Source organism: Magallana gigas, chromosome 2 (assembly GCF_963853765.1).
Source record: "Magallana gigas chromosome 2, xbMagGiga1.1, whole genome shotgun sequence".
In the NCBI taxonomy this organism is placed as follows: domain Eukaryota; kingdom Metazoa; phylum Mollusca; class Bivalvia; order Ostreida; family Ostreidae; genus Magallana; species Magallana gigas.
This window is the reverse complement of record NC_088854.1, coordinates 30,539,433-30,559,400: the sequence shown is the minus strand read 5'-3', so window position 1 is coordinate 30,559,400 and position 19,968 is coordinate 30,539,433. Positions and strand designations below refer to the sequence as shown.

The following is a 19,968-nucleotide window of genomic DNA, read 5'->3' as shown; positions in this document are numbered from 1 at the left end:
TAAATATGTAATGAATGAATGTGTATTACATTAAATATGGCGTGTTTATGTCATGCTCTGTGAAACACGCACATGAACATTTGTACGAAAGATTCATATTTTTTTATATCTAAATATTATTGCAAGATATTTTTCATGCAAACATAATTCAAACATGGTATTTCTCTTTTGTTAAGCAGACTTTTAAAAAAATCACGAGCACTCTTTTATACAGGTATGGGGCTTTTATGAATGAATGCAAAAAATCAAAGAGAGTGGACAATGACTTATCAATTGCTGGCACCCCGTACAATGGCTATTTCTTGAGCGTGGGAGAATGTACCTAAGCTATCACAATCTACCTATTTCATGCGAGCTTGATTTAGACTGTACTCTATGGAATTGTGTCAATTAATTGAGCCATTTTCGGACGCAAGCAAAAAGGGCCATCGGGTCTACGTGACTAAGTGTCTAATCAGACCAGACCCGTCTTCATCACATTATGGAATTATGTCAACAGTGTCGGGTCTGTTGAACTTCGCGTGGGTTTTCCCTCTAAATAAGATAATTGACATGAACTCTGTGTACACTACACCTACATGGCTATTAAAAGTTTTTAAAATCCCTCCCTAGATGCAAGACTGACGTCACACCCATATGTTGCAATTACACGTCACATGCACATTGCATAACGTTGTTGTATTTGTTTTTGAAGCACTCGCACATTACGCAATAGACTGTGCTCGCTCTAAAACATACAGGGGTACCGGTAAGTGGATTTATTTGTGCAGATAAAAGAATACGTTATCTATACAACTGCGTATTTAAACTATTGAATCTAATTTTATGCTGGTTAAAATTAATCGAATCTAGCTCTTATTTATTACGGCAAGTCACGTATAATTAAAAATGTGCGATATCATAACTTCCTAAGGTCGAGTACAGAAGAAATAGACTTGTCTGGTCCTCTGTCCTTAACGTACGCGATAATATCGCTTGTGCATATCAAACAGGCACTGCAAGACTACATGCTCAAAACTCTCTGCCGGAAAAAACCCAAATTCCACCGGAACCACCCCCCCCCCCCCCCCACTTCCCGGGCATAAATCTTGGTAATCTTTGGCGCCGAAAGTAGCAAACACATAATTATTTAGTATGTTATTTCTTTCAAAAACGCATCAAAAAAGCCCAATTTTCTAAAGTGTGATTAGGTGGAAGAACCCAAGAAGACAGCAAAAGTAATATGTACAGTATGTACATGTACACGATAAGCTTGCATCGCCTTGCGATCACACATACGATCGTCGTGGGACGTATGACACAGGTAAAGCGTGAACATGCAGTTCGATTGATCCTCAATATAAACCGCATGGCCATACACCGAATGGCGGACCGCGCTCCACGGGACAAAATTCTGAAGCTCAATGTAGGAGGGGTGTTCTACACGACGGCCAAGTCCACCCTCACCTGTGTGTACGGGAGCTACCTTTGGAAGATAGCCACGGGCGACCTGTACGTGATGAGAGACGAGAAAGGGAGTCTGTTCATTGATAGGGATGGATACGTGTTCAGGTGTGTTTTGTTGCACATCTGTGGTATATATATTGCTTCGGTTTCCCCCCTTTTTATGCGGGCTTTGAATGTAATGATTTTATACTATTTTTGCATATATGCATTGAAATGAAAATGAACGTTTTTTTTTTGGTTTTAACGAAGATGTGTCGGTTTAGTATTATGTACACTTATTTGCCTTTGCGAACATTTATTATTAGTCACTGATGTTTCGCTATATTCAAACCAGCTTCAAACAACAATAAAATAAACTGATTTGGTATCGATTTTAGGATTGTGCGATTGTCTCAAATGATTTCATCTTGGTGCATATGGCGAAAAAATCAATGATCAAAAAATACTTTAGTAAGTAATATTGAAGATTTAAAATCCCAGATTCAAATATAATTCCGCCCGTTTATGCAAAATCTCTGCTGTCGATGCAACCGTCGATTCTATGGATAAAATAGATTGAACCATTATAACAAGACCTTGGACTTTCGGTTGGACGTAGCTGTCTATTTCTTGCGTCAAAACAAGTTAAAAATGACGCGGTTACAAGCGAAATATGCACCGTTTTCGTAGTCTTGGCTCAAAAGCCAGACAAATCTTGTTGATTTCAAAGAGCATTGGCTGAGTGGCCAGCAATGAAATAGACAGGCCTACGTTACATTGCTGTTTGACACAACTTCCCAAAGTCCAAGCTCTTGTTAAAATGGTTCTAATTTCAAGAGCATTTTAAATATGAATGTTGATAAACTAAATTTCTTCCTTTTCAGATACATTCTAAATTTTCTTCGGACGAATCGACTGATTGTTCCACAAGGCTACAAAGAACTCCACATGCTAAAAGAAGAGGCGAAGTTTTTTGGTCTGGAGGATCTCAGCTCACAGGTGGATAAAGTGATTAAATCCCGGAACCGGAAACCACGACCCCGACTATCCCGGCGCTTAAGTAGAAGCTGGGGGTCTGACTTGACAAAGATATCCACGGACGAAAATGGATCGGTCATTTTTGAAGACGAAGGATCGGATTTCTTTTATGATTGATATGCAAGGGGGGGGGATGTTCAGAACTGGACCGTTGTTCATATGTTAACAGTTTGCAATTGTGCAAAAATAATCATTTTGTTCGAAACAGACTGTAGCGCTCAATTCTTTTCGTTATCCAGCTGCATTGTGTAGACTACTTTTCGTTCGATTTTTTTCATTTCTTCCGGAGAAGGCAGGCCTGTTGATTATTCTAACAAAATATATTGTGCCAGCTGGCGTTTTGTTGAATTTGTTGTACATGTAGCATATCGCGGCGGATAAAGTTAGATGTTGTATGACTTGTTTAAAAGAATGTAAACAGAAGGTCTAAGTATCGTTGAAGAATTGCGAATTATATCGTTTCGATGGACGATGCATGTTTTTATTTAAACTAAAGTGTACTGAATTGCCATGCTTTTGTTATGCCTTTTTATTGCAACCTTGGGGGTAAATTATCGGTATACATGTATAGTTGGAGTATAAAAATTATGAAAAAAAAATGGTTTTGCATTCTGTTTTTGTGCAAGAAATGAATATAATCTCGTCACCAACACCAATAGATGTACATCTTTCACACACACACACACACACACGCACACCCACACGGTTTATCTCTTCAATATGTTTCTCCTCATGAGCCCTGTAAGCGATCGAAGTTAAGGTACTATTTATATAATAGTGTTGTGTTGTGCATGTACTATGCCTAAATAGTAGTCAGGGTTTGATACATAGTGCACGAGCCGGAGGCGAGTGCACTATGTATCAAACCCTGACTACTATTTAGGCATAGTACATGCACAACACAACACTATTGTTATTATTATGCCGACTGTTGAATATACTGACGTGCTTTGCTATCAGTAGCTGTGACGTTCGAGTGTTGACAAGTCGCTAAAAATAATCACTTGAAAAGCAAGCGTTTGTTGTTGTTTTTTTTTTTCAAATTAATCAATTGATTTGATTCTTTATTTAATCAACAAGTTGTTATACAATAAAAAGTCAACACAGGTTTATGTTTTTTTCAAGATATGAGAGACTTTTGGCCTTACCGAGAAAACTCGAAATGTTTAGCAGACGAAATCTCATTGAATTTTTTTCTTGTACATTCTTTATCAAGCGTGATTCAACATTTTTCAAAGAAATTCTACATGAGAATCACAAAAACGCTTTTTTAAATGACAATTTGTTAAAAAGTTTATAAGAAACTTAAACTTTTAAATTACCGCCAATAATGAAGTGTTTTTGGAAAAATGAATAATTTTAATTGCTTGATGTCAGTCGTGTATATCTACGTTTTATATATATAAATACCGTTAGAAAAAATAACGGCGAATATAGCATAGAGGTAACGTGTTGGGCTTCAAGCTGGAATGATTTTAGCGTCGTGAGTACGAATCCCGCTGTCGGCGCTCGAAAGATTTTCGTTGAAAATGTTTGCCGTGCTCTATTTCGGCATAGTATGCTTACGCTATATAAATCCTTTGCTACTATGCGAAAATAGATGTGTATTGAATATATAGTGTCAAACTGACAGAAGGCAGAATAATATAAACTATATATATTTTAACGACGATCGAAGAACTGTAAACTGATATCAATATTCAAAGAGACATAACTCCGGAATTTAACATCGATATATCTTTCTGTGGCGATTTGTTACTGGACTTTGATATTTTTACATGTGAAACCAGAATTTTATTTTATTTTTTTGTAACTATAAAATATGGTTAGACGATTTCTTCCGGTCTACAGGTGGTATGGGACACTGTCAAACGTGATATGTGACAAACTTCCTATCATAATAAACAATAACAGCAAGCACAATTTTATAAATCTTTTCTTTCCCAAATTTTTAACACATATTTTTGGGCCAAATGTTGTACAATTTGAAAATTCTAAACCGGTGAAAGTACATGTATTTTGGTTATAATGTACTTAATTGTATCCACATTAATGTCGATAGATGTCTCACATGCGACCTTACATGTAACTTTGAGTTAAGAGAATGCAGAACACGGCAAATTTTGTAACTAACAAAAATATTACATAAAATATACTTTATCAACTACGAGTTCACGTTTATTGAATGTCTCATGAATTTTATTCAATTCAATGTTCACATATATTACACGTCTTTCGACATAAATAATTCAAATTGTCGTCTGCGCAGACGAGTGTTTTCACTTCCGAGTCGGAGCAGTGTGCGATGTCGTAATCTTCACAGACCCATGGCGGTGACGTGGTGGTGGTGGTGGTTGTGGTGGTGGTGGTGGGTTCAGTAGTGGTGGAAGTAGTGGTGGTAGTAGTGCTTCTCGTGGTGATTCTCGGGGTGGTGGGGTTTGCAGTCGTTTTATATAGAGTTGAAGGAAGCTGCGACAGGCTAACGAATGTGTTAGGTTTGACATCTGTTTTAAAATAAAGTTCATTTTTATATATTTGCTGGAAATAGGAGTTGAATCTTTAATACGATTGTATGTTATTTTTTGCCGCTCGCGAAGACACCACTACCAAGAATTGAATTGTATGGGGGTTTTTTAAATCGGGGTGATGGTGATTTTGAACACCACATACCACATTTGTTGCATGTCTTTTGGCAGTATTTGACAGCACGGTCAAGGTTTGAACAGATGACAACATCTACTCCTGGGGCAGAGCAGAAAGCAGGTTGATTGTCCACGCACGGGAGAGCGGTGGTCGTGGTAGTAGTGGTGGTGGCTTGATTCAAAGTACAAAAATAGAAACAAAAGAAATAGACCTCCTCGGTGGGAGGAGCGTGGACGTTATTAACTATATAACTGATTTCTATAGAAAAGAAAACCCCATATATTTCACATCTGGATAAAATCTCAATTATTCAAAATACTTCAAAGTTCGAGAAATAATAAACTTACTAACATTATTTGGGACTGATATACATGTAATTATTTTGTTCGCGTTAAACATTGAGTATTTAATTTTAAAGTTCTTTGACAAAATATTTCTTTTTTAAAAAAGCATTATCAAAAATTTGGTAATACAATAAATCATTTACTTAGTTTACAATGGCGTATATACCTACGGCATTTTCCACACGTCTTTGGACACCAGTTTACAGACAGGTCGGGATCAGAGCATATGGAGTCGTGAACGGAAGTTGCCCCACAGAACGCATCATTCAAGTCTACGCAGACATCCGGTGTCTTCGTAGTGGTTGTCAGAAAACGTCCGTCTTAGAAGTAACACAATACAACACATGAATGTAACTTAAGGAAATGGTAGAATGCACTTACTTTATAATGCACACGGTTTTTTTAAGCCTTTAGACACTGCCATTTTTATTGACATCTCTCTCAGCATATCATTTTGTTTTACATACAGTACTAGTGTATATAGTCATATCGTAGAGAGCTTATTGATAATAATTTCTTTGTATGCTTAAGCAACTAGGTATTGATATCCAGACCAACCATTGCATGCATCATGGTCGCAGCAGTGTGATTGTGCCCCATTGCTGTTCCTCCTTCCTATGATGTCAACAGGACGTGATTGTAACGATGCACATGTCTAAAGATCAAACAGAAACAAAGTTCAATATACGCAACTGGTCGATTGATTGTTTTATATTTTACGTCCCGTCAAGACTGTTTTATCACTAGCTGTCGGTGATGCACTAAATACTTTTATTGGACCTATGTTCTCAATATTGAGCAGTTAGTTCTTTATCGGGATAGATCCCTTCATAACCTAAAAGCTTTCAAGTTCTCTTCTGCACTATTAATTGAGGAAGACAGGACTACATTTTATCGTATGTGCATGTTTTTATCGTAAACATGTTATGACTTATTCTTGCTTCCTTGTTTATGTTTATTTAGTTCCTGATGTTAAACGATACAGTGGTAATCTTACCAAATCATCTGCACAGGACATTGTGATGATTCCATTATTCAAAAACATGCAGTGCTAAAAGAGAGTTACATATAGAATTCACAAATCAGAAATAAATTTATTATTATCATCATATTTTAAATTAGTGCATGAAATTGTATTAGTAATAAGTAGTTTAATTTTACTATGATGCCAGAAAGTTGTGGTCTTTATATATGTTTCAAAGATGATGCAAAATAATTTGGTCTATTTCTAAAGTATAATAAAAGTTAGTTGTTATTAATTACTTCGCCAGGAAAGCAGGCAGCCACCTGCTTACAAGCACTTGGATCAGCAATATTCACACATTGGTAGCATGTCAAACCTGCAGAAGTACAAATTTCATGAATTATATGTTCCGGCGTAACATGTCGGTATATGGATGATCTGCATTTTATTCAGCATCAAGGTGTGCAACATAGAGAAATGAATATTTAACGCTATGTTAGAGGTAAAAAGTAAGATGATTTCGTTGTTATTGCTATAGATGCACACGCGTCATATTTAATACCCAGTATAGTCTGTCCCAAGTTATTGCTTCCATCACTTTTTGATAATTTTTAATAAAAATACACATACATGTGAAAGAAATACAGTTAAAATCGATAAAAAGAAATATATCCAAAATATCTTCATCAAGCAAGTATCATTTTTCACTCAAAAATGTTTACAGGAACGAAAACGAATTTCTTACGGAGATTTATAATGGGAAATGTTTACATCTTTTCTCCATTCGAAAGTACTCGGGATACCTTTTTTCAACGTTATCATCCGGGCTTTTTAATGGCTGATGCAATGCAAAATCCCTGTAGACTTTCTATTTTTGGATGTGTATTGAAACCTGAAGCTGTAGAGGGGGCGTTTCAAAACAGATAATCTGGACATTTTTCATATTTATTTAGTGGATGAAATTAGTTTGAGCACAAAGGTATTTATGATTATCGAAATATTATGCAAAAAGTGGTGGAAGCAAAAACTCGGGACAGAGAACAATGTATACCTGCTTCTGTGTATTTTACCATACCCATTTCGTATGTATCAGACAAAAATGTGTTAATTAAGAGGGGTGTTTTATTTCTAGTAAAATGCTAATATTTGTTTAAAAATATCGATAGTAAAATATCATCTTTTAAAAAAAAATATCGACATTAAAATTGTAATTCCTTCACTTTTTGGGAGTTGATTTTAATCAACCCTCCTATGCAGTTACTCTGGCAAACCGAAAGTGAAACAGTGTTTGGACCTAAGCACTAATCATCACCGCTGACAAGACGTAGATCTTGAAAATAATAGATAAATTCGGTGTACTGTAATCTGTACCATTGTTTTCAAATGAAACGTATTTATAAATACCTTGAAAATAGTCAGATTTCATATAGTACGAATAATTTAATTGTTTTTTGTAGTTGTATGTATTCCTACGCCAGAGTTCAATATAGTCTCGTTCAACCAGACGCTCGTCTGTCTCCGTAAATTTCCGACAAGCAGAGTCTCTCTTGGTAGTTGGAGATTAACGGAGACAGCCGAGCGTTTGGTTGAACGAGACTAGAGTTCAACATTGCTTGGATCCAGACGTGTACAATTTTTAGACACATTTTGATTACTGATACACTGTTTGATGGTATTAATTCTATCTTTAAATATTACAAAACATGATTCATATGGGGTTTTCTCGAAATTCTTGTCGGAAAAGTTTGAGAATTCATATTATAAAAATGAGCGTAATTCAAATACAGATTAGAAACTACTTGCCTGGCAAAATAACATATCGCTGATTTTAAAATTGATAATAATCAATAAAATCAACTCCCGACAGTACTTCAGTACAATGTACTTTGATTTAATATCTGCTTCTAAATTCATTGTTTAGCTCAATGAACCTTTTAAACTATTTAAAAAAACTGCATGCCCGTTATACTAAATAATGTTTTCATCGTTTATTGGTGCCTTTTTTTGTACTTCTGATATGACATGCGCGGATTATTGGTAATCTGTACATCTGCATCGAGAGCACAGACTACACGAATTTGCACGGGCTGACCTCAGAATTCCAAGCAACGTTGTAGTAACCGTAGTTACACTTACATTCATGGATTTTTTGGCTGTTCCACCTGTGAAACATGATGATTGACAATAACGAGAATTTCATTACTTTTATAATTCTCAGTTTTATTCATTTTTATGAGAAAATTCAGGATATATATAAATATAAACAACAAAATGTTGGGTGGTATGTATTTTTCCTCTGCAATACTTACTACCTTTAAGCCCACATGAAAAACAAAAGAAAGCATTGTTTAAATCCCTGCTTACGATCAAGAAAAATTGAATTTTTATTTGATATTTGAATAAATAGTGTATATTATAATACCAACATTGAGACTGAATGATAATGGAATAGTTTAACTCATAGATCCGATATTGTTTACTTTAGTCGACAAAATGGCGGCATTTTTAGGCGTTTACATTTAAAGATAAAAAATCAAGAATACAATTAGTTAGATGACCATTTAATGATAAAGTATAACTGCACATGTTATTCAAATTATATCTTTTCTCTTCTTTTTTTTAAGAAAAAAAATTAATGCATTGTGTAAAGTTTCTTTTTATTTTTCTTCGTCACTTGTTATTCGTAATGAAACGATTTCAAGGGTTAAACGTCGTTTATTCTTGGAAATACGATGATATATCAATCATAATTGCCAAACATTACACCTGTTTCCTTTTTATGACTATTTCTATATAACTTTGACTAATGTAAAATTGCATAAAAAACGGGTGAACACAATACCTTCTGTCAAGTCAATATTGAGTAATATCCACACGAAAATGAATGGTGTTGATGCCATCTTATCAGTGCTTTGGTAGTCAGTAGGTCGGAAGATTTAACCTGTCGTATATTAATCTTGTCTACTTACATCAACAGGTGACAATTCATATGGAATCGGTATAGAATCTACATGTATAACCTCGAGGCTGGATGCCCAGCAAAATGCCCTTCACATCTACACGTAGCTTTTTATTCTAAATATGATTTTAATCCATAGACTTAAATGATACCCAAAGCAGAAAAATCAAATTCAGGTATCTTAAAATTTTCCTATTTCTCTTTCTCTTCTTCTCGTGGAAATAAGTAAAATCAAAAAATCGTCTTGACCATTTAGTCCTCTCGTCCTGTAACGATCAACTATGTTAACATACTAAGGCTACCAAATTTAATGTAATTATGCAATGGTAACCCCCCCCCCCCCCCCCGAGAAATTAGAGGACTGGTTTGTGACGAGAAATATTCACGACAAATAAGCATGGACCAATTGATGAACAGAATAATAGATTGGTAAATCATGAACTGAAAACACGAACGAAATGAACGTCACACTCGTACGTTACACTCCTGCAAACGCCAACACTACCGATGTATCCAATATAATGGAAATGGAAAAGTGTTGTTATACCATTTTTAATCGCTGTCCACAATAATATCGTAATACAAGTTAATACGTTTATTTTATATAGAACGGTGCATATGTAAACTGGACGTGTATGACCGAATGGATGACGTGGCTAATCGGCTTATAATCGCACGTGATGTGTGCTTTGAGTTGCAGTCTGTTTATTTTTAGCCATTTTACATTTGATTATGTATTTAATATTTTAATTTTGTATTTCACCAGAGTTTTACGTAAAGTATTTGTGAAAGATCAAACACTATGTACCAGCTTTTTAAAAAAAAAAAAATATTACCTAAACTAAATGTATGTATTTAATGCAAAACATCGGATATTTGTAAAAAATAAATAAATAAATAAGTAGTTTCTTTGTCGCAAATCCTTTTAACACTTTTAGAAATCTAAAAAGTTTCATATTTACGTGTATTAACTAACACCCAAGATCTTTCCCCATGGTTTCTATAACCTTCAGGGAACAAGAGTGAAATTGCTTCCTTTTGGGTTGGGTAATTTCAAGTATTTCCTAGATCATACGAAATTTATTGATAATACAGTATTGGACCACATTACCATTTTCAAATATGCCACTGTAATACAGTTATCTTATGTACCAGTGCCAGTTCCATTGCCTTAAATATCGGAGTAGGAATCAAAACTTCAAATAACCAACAACAAAAAAATAATAAAGATTTTAAAAAATCAAAACACAATGTAAGTACATTGTGTTTTGATTTTTTAAAATTTTTATTATTTTTTATTTTTTTTATCTAAGTTTTATCTAAGTAGATGGCTTTTTTCCTCTCATGCCTAGGATCATCTTCCGAAGTGTCATCCAATATTGACAATTAAGTATGCTAATTAATTTAGCCAAATATGCATTTTTTATTCCAAGTCAACTTTAATACGTGGAAATTCCAGCTAACTACACACAATGACTGCAGACTCTTAGCATCGATGCTTGATGGCCCATCCATCGATTGGTCACATCATATTGCATCATCAAATTGCAGCCGTCTAATTGGACGATGGAATATTAAAAGGGTTTCGCTGTAGCAATCCGTAACGACGTCCTGTAATTGTTAAAGCAGGTTCCTTTCCTAAACTGAGATCCAGGAGAACGGTTGGAAAAGTCCGCTCTTTTTCAGGTTGGTAAAATGTGACGCTATTGAGTAATCTTAATTTTGATTTTACATGTAGGGACGCTGGGTTGTCAACAAATTACCTATCATGTCTACCTCAAAATTTAAGGTACGATAATTTTGGCCATAAACTATCAATACGTGAAAAAATCCAAATCTATGAATAGTTTCCAAATTTTTTTTTACAGAGCTACTCTCTTGAAGGAGATTAATTTAGATTTAGAACCATTTTAACAAGACCGTGGACTTTCGGTAGTATGTTGCCTCAAAACAAGTTTAAAATGACGCTGATTTGAAGTGAAATATACACCGATTGCGTAATCTTAGCTCAAAAGCCAAACAAATCTTGTTGATTTCAATGAGCTATGGCCGAGTGGCCAGTAATGAAATAGACAGCGCTACGTCACATTGCTGTTTGACATAACTACCCAAAGTCCAAGCTCCTGTTAAATTGGTTCTAAAATGACCATGATCATCGAGCCTTCTTAAATATTTACTGTAATCTATATGTAATATATCCAAAATCTAAATCTCTCCTTCTCTCTCTGTCTCTCTCTCTCTCTCTCTCTCTCTCTCGTTGTCTATCTTATATAATCGTATAATGATTAATGTAGACTTTGCTATCAATTAAATATATATTGTAATTCTAACTGACTGTATACATGCTCGAGACAGTGAATATAAGTACATGAACTTGTAAGATGTCAGTATTCAACAACGACTTGAGGCATCAGTAGCTATATGTAGTTTCACGAGAGATCAGTCGCAAACACGATCGACAAAAAAATTATCATGATGACCCAGAAACTCATGTCAACGACATACTGCATTGTCTCAGGATATGCTGAATGCAAATAAGCAATGCAACATTATTCAAGAAAAAAAAGACCTTGAATCAGACGCAGTCTTTTTTCCTATCGTTTTTTATTTAAATTGTTTGGTTTAGATAAGCATTGAAAATTTTATAGAGTTGAAATAAGTATTTTCAAATATTAATCGTTAATGAAATCCTGATATGAATCTATTTCATTCATGGAGTAATTTACCTATTAACGAACTACTCAGAAATACCATGAAATTCCTCTGATAAAATATTGCATCTACGGTGTGCATTTGTGATTGTTCCTTTAATTTTCGATAATTATATTTGTTTAAAGTATTTCCAAGAATGAAGCTGTTCGCCATATGTGTCGCTGTTGTTTGGCTCACGTGGTTTAGCGCAGAGTCACATCTGCCTCTTGGCCAGATCCTCAGCAGGGTAAGTCTCTCAGAAGCTTTAGTTACAAGGGCATACAAAGGACAGAACTCATTAGGAGCAAATGATTAAAAGAAATCTCATGAACCGACTCAAAATTCAGTAAAATATATGAAACGAACATATTGTGGTCACTTGATCACTACAGAACTAACAGAAAATACCTACAGGCCTTGGTTGATTAGACATAAGAAACCAATGCTGCTTTTAATTTATGGTCGAATAACTATAAATCAACCGGGTCCAAATTTCGACGGTGTTTGTTTTTTGTTTACATCTCATTCATTCTTGCAGGAACATAAACATTTTTTATGCATATGATACTTGCACGGATCTAGAGGGGGGTCAGGGGGTCCCGATCCCCCCCCCCCCCGCCCTGGAAAATGAAAATTTATGAAATTATGGCAAATATGCCTCGGACCCCCCCCCTCCCCCCGGCAAACAAATTATCCTTCGTCTCCTCCCCCCCCCCCCCCCCCTGGAAAAAATTTATGGATCCGCGCATGTGATACTATGGTAGACTAACAATCAGCCGTCTAAGTATTTATTAAACCGCATTTCAAACAAGAAAGAAATAAATTTTTGAAGTTCCTAACAAAAAAGAGTAAATTTTGTAAACCCACCTTTACTCTGAGTTTAAATCATTGTACTACAAAAATAAAAACGCTTTGATGAACCCTATTATGTATCATTTGCAAAGACTGAAGAATCATTAACAAAAATACCACAAAACAAATAATGTTGTGAAGATTAAGGAGAGGGGCGTACAAGGCGTTATATATCCCCCACTTGAAGCAATAGAAAAGAACTTGATCGAATGTGAATAGAATATGTATTCTTGGCTTGTATACATAGTTTATACTATAAATTTTACGATGTATGTCAATTACGTGTTTTCATTTTGTTAAGACAAGAGGTATAGGTTTCCAAATTAGGTCATTCAACGTTTTGACCATTTGCTGTGACAAATTTCAAGTGGGTCTAGACTCCATCTTTAAAGTACTTTTATTAGAAGGATAAGTTATTAATCCTTTTTATTCCTGATTTATTAAAGTGGAGTCTTGACATCATGTACCATTCCATGGTTTAAGCTAATAAACTGAATTGAATTGAGACCCATTATGCGTCAAAATTCGTGGTTTTCACAAAAACTTATAAGTGTCAAACTATAAAAGTTATTAACGACGGTGGGTATGTTTCAACGTAGCTCAGTGTGATAGGCGGAGGACTGTAAACAGTATCTCTCGACTGAGAGGGTGTTCGAATCATAGTGGACTTTTCTTTTTAAATTCTGCGCTTTTGCTTCCTTTCATGTCAACTTTATTTTTCAAAATATTTATGAAATATTACTAGAATTTTTTTTGGAAAACATCGAAAAAAATTATACAAAATGATCTTGTCCATTCCAAATAACGTTTATAAAAAAAAACTATAGCGCTGGCACATTCAAAGATTGATTTAAAAGATCACGTTGTAATGTTAAGAAAATAATCATAGAAATGAAAGTTAAAAGAATTATAGTATAAATGTGTGTTTATTATAAATTAGGTAATGTAGTTTTATATTATATATGTACTGATGCACATCTTCAAGATTCTTTAATATGAGATTAACATAAATCGTTTTAATATCCTAGTTGCTGGGGATTCGACAGGCATCGTACGCTCTTCTCCTTTATCTTTCTCCTTTAACTGTCAAGGCAATATAGCTAAATCGTCAGATTTAGGACCTTAGAGTCATTTTTCTCCGTGTGGGTTGTAAGAAAATGACCCCGAAGAATATTGACTATATTTCATTATATATTCTATGTTTACTTGTTTTATTTGCAGTATATTTTCTTTAGGGTAAATACAGGGGTTATGGTTACGGAATTACATTTATTTAATACTTAGATAATAAGAAATATAATTTAAATTTCTTCCGTATCAGCTTGTTCGAATGATCAGCTTGAGTAAGCTTTTCTGATCCCCCATCTCTTTGCCCATCATCATTATAGATCTCAGTATGTCTAATTTTTCAAATTAAACAAGGAAAAGATATTGTCCGATTTTAAAAATTAAATTACACTGAATATAAAATGTTCCACTAACCTTACATCTTGGCAACACAAAAAGGTACCTTGGAGAACAACTGAATGTTTATAATGGATAATTAAAATAGGCGCAGATCTATAGAACATTTTTAAGGCATATTCTAAAACATGGCCTGGCCAGGACCCATTAACCTGGCCTGGATCGACTCACTTTTGGGCTCAAATTTGGCCCTGCCACAAATTTTGGCCAGGCCTGAAATTTTGGCCTAGTCCGAAATTTGGACTCTTTAAAAATTTTTGGGCTCAGATTTTAAAATTTTTCTATTTCTCATTTTCATAGATTCACATTGGGATTTATTGATTTCTCTTAGATGTTAAACTTTAACGCTTTTTAATGTTTTATGATTAATTATTTGGAAAATATACTTATAACAAATGACCGACTGTTTAAGTTTAATTGATTTAATCGATGTATAAACACACAATAGATATCTATGACTTGCACGTACATCACTGAACTTGATTTAAAATCCATACAAGGGAGTTGCTAAAACGCGGAACGGAATTTATGCGATGTACGTACATGTACGTGCCTGTATGTACCTTGAGGGGGAGGACACAGCCCTAAAAAGGCTTAGCAAAGGGGTTCCACAAGGCAAGCTGAGGAGTCCATCAAAATAAACACAGACATCGCTTTGATCAAATTGATGTTATATATTAGAGTGTAAAACGAGAGGTGCACTCATAGTTCTGCCTAATATTTCATTTGCTTTCTTTTCCCCCTCCCCCGCCCCTCGCAAACATAATTGCTACACATAGTTATGAGCGAGGTCAAAAATGGGGGCCAGTTTTAAATGTGTGGAGGTCGTAGATCTACATGTCTGGAATGGTTTTTTACTTCAGAAAAAAGACTCTACTTGTCATAGTATACCGACTCTGGATCAGTTTTCTCCATAAAAATTTGCCCTCTGGGTCAATATTCTATGGGGGTCACTTTTCGTCGTTACTTTTGGTCTTTACAGTGGCACCTGTTATTTTGTTGATGAATTTATACCTTGTGAATGGAAGTAACGAAATGCAAAAAGGTTAATCGGCTTATGTTAAAAAAGCAAGCTATGGTTGATATTCATTATAAACATCTTGAATTTGAAAACTTCTGCTCATTTCATTAGTAATGAAGACCTACATGTATAGATTAAGATTGTCGAAATATGGACACACAAGGATATATCTTGTGAACGAATTTTAGAAAAATCTAAGCTATTTTAATCAATGGTTGATTTTGTTCCCCTGTCTGAATATATGAGAACATGTGTTATACATGTATAAATATTATATCTGTATCTTGGCCAGTAAAACGTTCATAATTTTTACGATAAATATGGAAACGTTATGGTCAAACATTCAATTGATAGTTTTCTATGTTGATGCAGAGATCACAGGATTTGGCCACTGAACATGCAATGATGATGGAATTCGGGGACTCGGATCACAACGGCCGTCTCTCAGGGGAAGAAATCCAAAACTTTTTCATGTATTTCATCAACTTCGATTTCGATACCGCATATTCTGCAGCAAATCGATTTCTGAAAGACGGGGACATTGACGGGGACGGCAGTCTGGATGAAAGAGGTAGAATCGTGTGTCTAAACACATGTAGCTTAATAATATTTTTATGATATCATAATTCGCGGGGCCAATTTTTTTGGATTGTTGATTTTTTGCTTATTCGCGGGGATGTTATTTCGCGAATGCGTCTGTTACTGTTTCAGTAACAGGGATAAGATAAATTCTATCTTTTCTCTAAAATTGTTTTAATTGGGGATTTAAAATCATGATGGGGGAAGGGGTCTATCAACGAAAACCACGAAAATAGAACCACCACCAATTTCCGAGTTTCCTTACTTATCGTGATTTTAAATAAATATTAACATTTTTTAACTGTCTTTGTCTGTGATAGCATTACGAATCAATTTTGAAACCTATAACCCGATCATTTCATAAAAGATGAGCGACACAAAATGGGCGGGTCATATAGCATAACCGAAACACGTTATTGGCTGCACCGCGTAGTAATACATACTAGCATGTGCTACATTAAAAAAAAGTGATTTTAAAATATTGTTTTAAACTGTAGAAATTGGAAATTTAAGTAATAAGAAAACATTCTTTGAATATTATGAGGTAATAATTGGTCGGCGCGTGGTCAAATCTATCATAAAACCTTTGGGCTGTAATGGATTTGACCAAGCCCCGACCAAAATTATCACTTATAATGATAAAAGAATGATTCCTTAATCCTTAAATAATAATCAATTAAATCAACTCCCTTGCTTCAGTACTTTGAATGTGTTTTGTACTGTTTATGATTGGGGTTTGCTTTTTTACAGAACTGGTACCCACCCTTCAAAAGTACAACAATGGACGATGAGCATCTGTGATGTACAAGACTTCCTATGGAACATACTGTAAATTGATTAATTTTAAAATAAAGATTGTTTGAAACATACTCAAAATAGATATATAGAAGATTCTCTAAGATTCTTTATAAACCAAAAGGCCCTGATCACATCTTTTAAGAAAAAATAATCATGAAAATGCAGTATTAATTAACATATTTGCTGAAATTGCTATAAAAATGTTATCGAATATGTAAAGTTAGTAAAAAAAATATGCTAAAGTGAAAATATGTATCATCATTGAACCCCCCCCCCCCCCCAAGAAGTTGATATGAAAAATGAGAATAATGTATTCTAAATACAGTGTCCATATACAAGAATTTCCGTCAACTGCCATTACCTAAATATGTTTACACAAATAAATTATCAATATTTTATTGATCAATTCAGTTGATAAAATGAACCCATTCTCGAATATTAATTTAATACACTTATACAATGAAGTGAATTACCATTGATTACTGTTTACGATTAAAAAAATCTATTTTTCAAATTTTTTTTGGAAATATATATTTATAATTATACTGTAAAAATGGATGTCGCGGGGATATTTACCGAAAAAAAAAATTATGTAATACTTTCTGATCTGGCTACGAATTTAATTTCATTAAATAACTAGAAATTAACCAATATAAGAGGATATTATTTTACAACAACTTGCATAAAATTAACGACAAGAGTCTTTCCACTTTAGTTAATAATCTCCCCTGTTAATATATACATGCACTGAGTATGATATAACAGTTTAATACAATGATACAAAGTTGGCGTCATATAAAACAAAAAAAAAATGCCATAAAAAGCAAACCGTGGTTTGCAACAAACGTAAAAAGGAAACAGAGGACTTTTTTTAGACAACGTAATATTTTTGGGATCATATTTCTTCATTTGCGTAGTTGCATACATTTATAAATCAGGAAGTATTCAGGGTTTTATAAAACAACATCTGAAGAATAAACGATCGAGGCAAACTTGTCCATATTACACGGAATAATGTAATAAATTGAATTATTACCGGATATCGATGTTACTGGTACCATGTTATAGAATAATACAATCAATTTAAACCTTATTGCATTTGTTAAAAACCACAAGAGGAAAAAAAATATGATCTTGGTGTACAGCAACTAATGCATTTTCCATAAGCGGTATAGTGTTAACATTAGGGTTCATAGCTCCGGTACTCGCTTCTGGTTAGCAACGAGGGACATCTCTTTTTTGTTGAAAGAAGATGGGTGGATAAGGCTTGTAAAATGCCCATACGCGGTCGGACAGGCTACTGAAAAATTAAAGTATCAATAAATCTGATGGATTTTTTTAAAATCATTTAAAACAATATATATTTAACATATCATTGATTTTTAACCTGTAGGTATGTTCAATACTTGGAATATGTTGACTCAAACAGGCGTATACGTATCAAAAGCTGCAAATACTGTCATTTTTTAGAACTTCAAAGCATTTTCTATTATAGAGTGGGTCTGTGCTCCATATTTTTCTCATAATCTAATTAAGGTCTATTGGAAAACAAACCGATTTCAATTAATAAAAACGTGGAGAGATGACCCACTATACATTAAAAATATCATTTTGTATCCCAACAATTGAACGTTTTGAAAAAATAATACAATCCGGTAGTTCGTGGCCTTAGTCACACATAATATTTAAAAAGCCAACTTTGTTGTGTCTGAAATGTCTCAGTGGTTAGAGTACCTGGCATAAGCTAAGCTTATATATCTAGGGTTTTTATGTTACGGGTTCGATACCACCAAAATTTCCGACAATATTTTTTTTTTCTTATTTTTTGTTAAATATATTAAAAACTGACTACTGGCACTGTACCAGTTATCGGCTATAATTTTACGTTTTCTTTTCGTGTTTCCTTATTTCTTGATATATTGGAATAAAACTTTTCATACTTTAAATTGTGAACTCCTTATTTATCCATCGGTTAGATTATATCATCATTTAGAACCCAAAACATATCGTTTCTGTGCTTTTTAGCAAGCCCCGAATTTGCCTAGGTTTTATGATTTACTGTAGCAGTTATCGGCTTTGTGATAATAACATAGAAAAATGTTCATGTTGATTTTATATTCTGCAAAGTGTTGATTGAATTATGTCCCTTGCAGGGTCAGCCTATAGGTCGTAGGAGTTATTATACATAAATTAAACTCATAAAATTATTTTTTTAAATCATCATACGGTAATACACACAATCGTACACTAATCAATGCATAATTATACAATCAGGCGTTCAACTGCGCCATGAATCTCTCGGAATTTAGCGAGTTCCTTTTGTTTATAAATGTTATATGTATTGATATTATATGTCAAATCAAAGAAGGGATATAATTACGTATTACAAAGAGGTCATATTCTATTTTTAACTTATTACGTCACTTCCCCCACAGCTGAAAATGCAAAGATGTAAATCAGCGGTAAACAATGATCGTTTAAAGCTCATGTTTAAAACATATTGAAGAAAGTTTTCAAGCAGACTTACTTTTCTTTATTAGAAACAGACGTCTGAATTAAAAAATCTCGGATATTTGCGTGCTATAGGAACCCCCATTTTAGCCGATAACTGGTCTTAGCCGATAACTGGTACAGTACCAGTATAGTTAGAAATTTTGCCTTTGCAAAGTTGTATCATAATAATATATTTGAATATATTTAATTTGGGAAAAATAAATTCAAAATTGTATTTCACTACTAAACCGAATGGGCATTTGCGCCATCTTATTCCCCCATCTTCTTTCGTGAGGTGATGTCAGATTTGTTTTCTGGCAAACTATGCGTCTTTATTGACAAACTCTTGAAAATGGAAGTAAAAGTACTTTTAACTTGGCATTTTCTAATTTTGGAAAAGATGTACATCGAACGGTTTCATTTCTCTTCTCTTTTTTTTCTGATATGTGTCAAGTATTCTGTTATGAAATGTCACAATAAATATATGTACAATCTGAGGGTATAGGATATACATGTACTTTGCTTAAAATCTCTTCTTTGTCGTAGCTACTCTAGATCTACGCATCTATATCTGTTGGATTTTTGCATAACAATTGCATACTAGTATTTCAGGGTGTTTTAAATCGCGCGACGCCGGAAATCTACTCGTGAAAATATTCCACTCCTCTTTTGGAAGTAACAAGTCTAAACGAAACTA

General features: G+C 34.2%; 3 protein-coding genes across 3 annotated transcripts; 2 read left to right on the top strand and 1 right to left on the bottom strand.

The window, feature by feature from the left end:
- The first annotated feature begins 1,220 nt into the window (after nt 1–1,220).
- Nucleotides 1,221–2,629, top strand: LOC105339598 (BTB/POZ domain-containing protein KCTD4). Its single transcript, XM_011445200.4, has 2 exons — nt 1,221–1,551; nt 2,310–2,629. The coding sequence occupies exons 1-2, from the start codon at nt 1,223–1,225 to the stop codon at nt 2,578–2,580; spliced, it is 600 nt and encodes a 199-aa protein (XP_011443502.2). The 5' UTR covers nt 1,221–1,222; the 3' UTR covers nt 2,581–2,629.
- A 2,013-nt stretch (nt 2,630–4,642) lies between these two features.
- On the bottom strand, nt 4,643–9,519 carry LOC105339599 (zinc metalloproteinase nas-14). The gene is made up of 7 exons (XM_011445201.4): nt 9,257–9,519; nt 6,714–6,790; nt 6,448–6,501; nt 6,009–6,105; nt 5,621–5,770; nt 5,134–5,277; nt 4,643–4,967 (listed from the first exon to the last, which is right to left on the bottom strand). The coding sequence occupies exons 1-7, from the start codon at nt 9,312–9,314 to the stop codon at nt 4,672–4,674; spliced, it is 876 nt and encodes a 291-aa protein (XP_011443503.3). The 5' UTR covers nt 9,315–9,519; the 3' UTR covers nt 4,643–4,671.
- A 1,388-nt stretch (nt 9,520–10,907) lies between these two features.
- LOC105339600 (uncharacterized) lies at nt 10,908–17,054 on the top strand. The gene is made up of 4 exons (XM_011445202.4): nt 10,908–11,059; nt 12,211–12,311; nt 15,774–15,972; nt 16,731–17,054. The coding sequence occupies exons 2-4, from the start codon at nt 12,222–12,224 to the stop codon at nt 16,769–16,771; spliced, it is 330 nt and encodes a 109-aa protein (XP_011443504.3). The 5' UTR covers nt 10,908–11,059; nt 12,211–12,221; the 3' UTR covers nt 16,772–17,054.
- Nucleotides 17,055–19,968: the final 2,914 nt, after the last annotated feature.

Coding starts and splice junctions, on each gene's coding strand:
- LOC105339598 (XM_011445200.4), top strand. CDS start 1,223: ATGTACAGTATGTACATGTACACGATAAGCTTGCATCGCCTTGCGATC. Junction 1,552..2,309: donor AGGGATGGATACGTGTTCAG/GTGTGTTTTGTT, acceptor CTTCCTTTTCAG/ATACATTCTAAATTTTCTTC.
- LOC105339599 (XM_011445201.4), bottom strand. CDS start 9,314: ATGGCATCAACACCATTCATTTTCGTGTGGATATTACTCAATATTGAC. Junction 6,502..6,713: donor CTGCCTGCTTTCCTGGCGAA/GTAATTAATAAC, acceptor ACTCTCTTTTAG/CACTGCATGTTTTTGAATAA. Junction 6,106..6,447: donor TGTCCTGTGCAGATGATTTG/GTAAGATTACCA, acceptor TTTGATCTTTAG/ACATGTGCATCGTTACAATC.
- LOC105339600 (XM_011445202.4), top strand. CDS start 12,222: ATGAAGCTGTTCGCCATATGTGTCGCTGTTGTTTGGCTCACGTGGTTT. Junction 12,312..15,773: donor TTGGCCAGATCCTCAGCAGG/GTAAGTCTCTCA, acceptor ATGTTGATGCAG/AGATCACAGGATTTGGCCAC. Junction 15,973..16,730: donor CGGCAGTCTGGATGAAAGAG/GTAGAATCGTGT, acceptor GCTTTTTTACAG/AACTGGTACCCACCCTTCAA.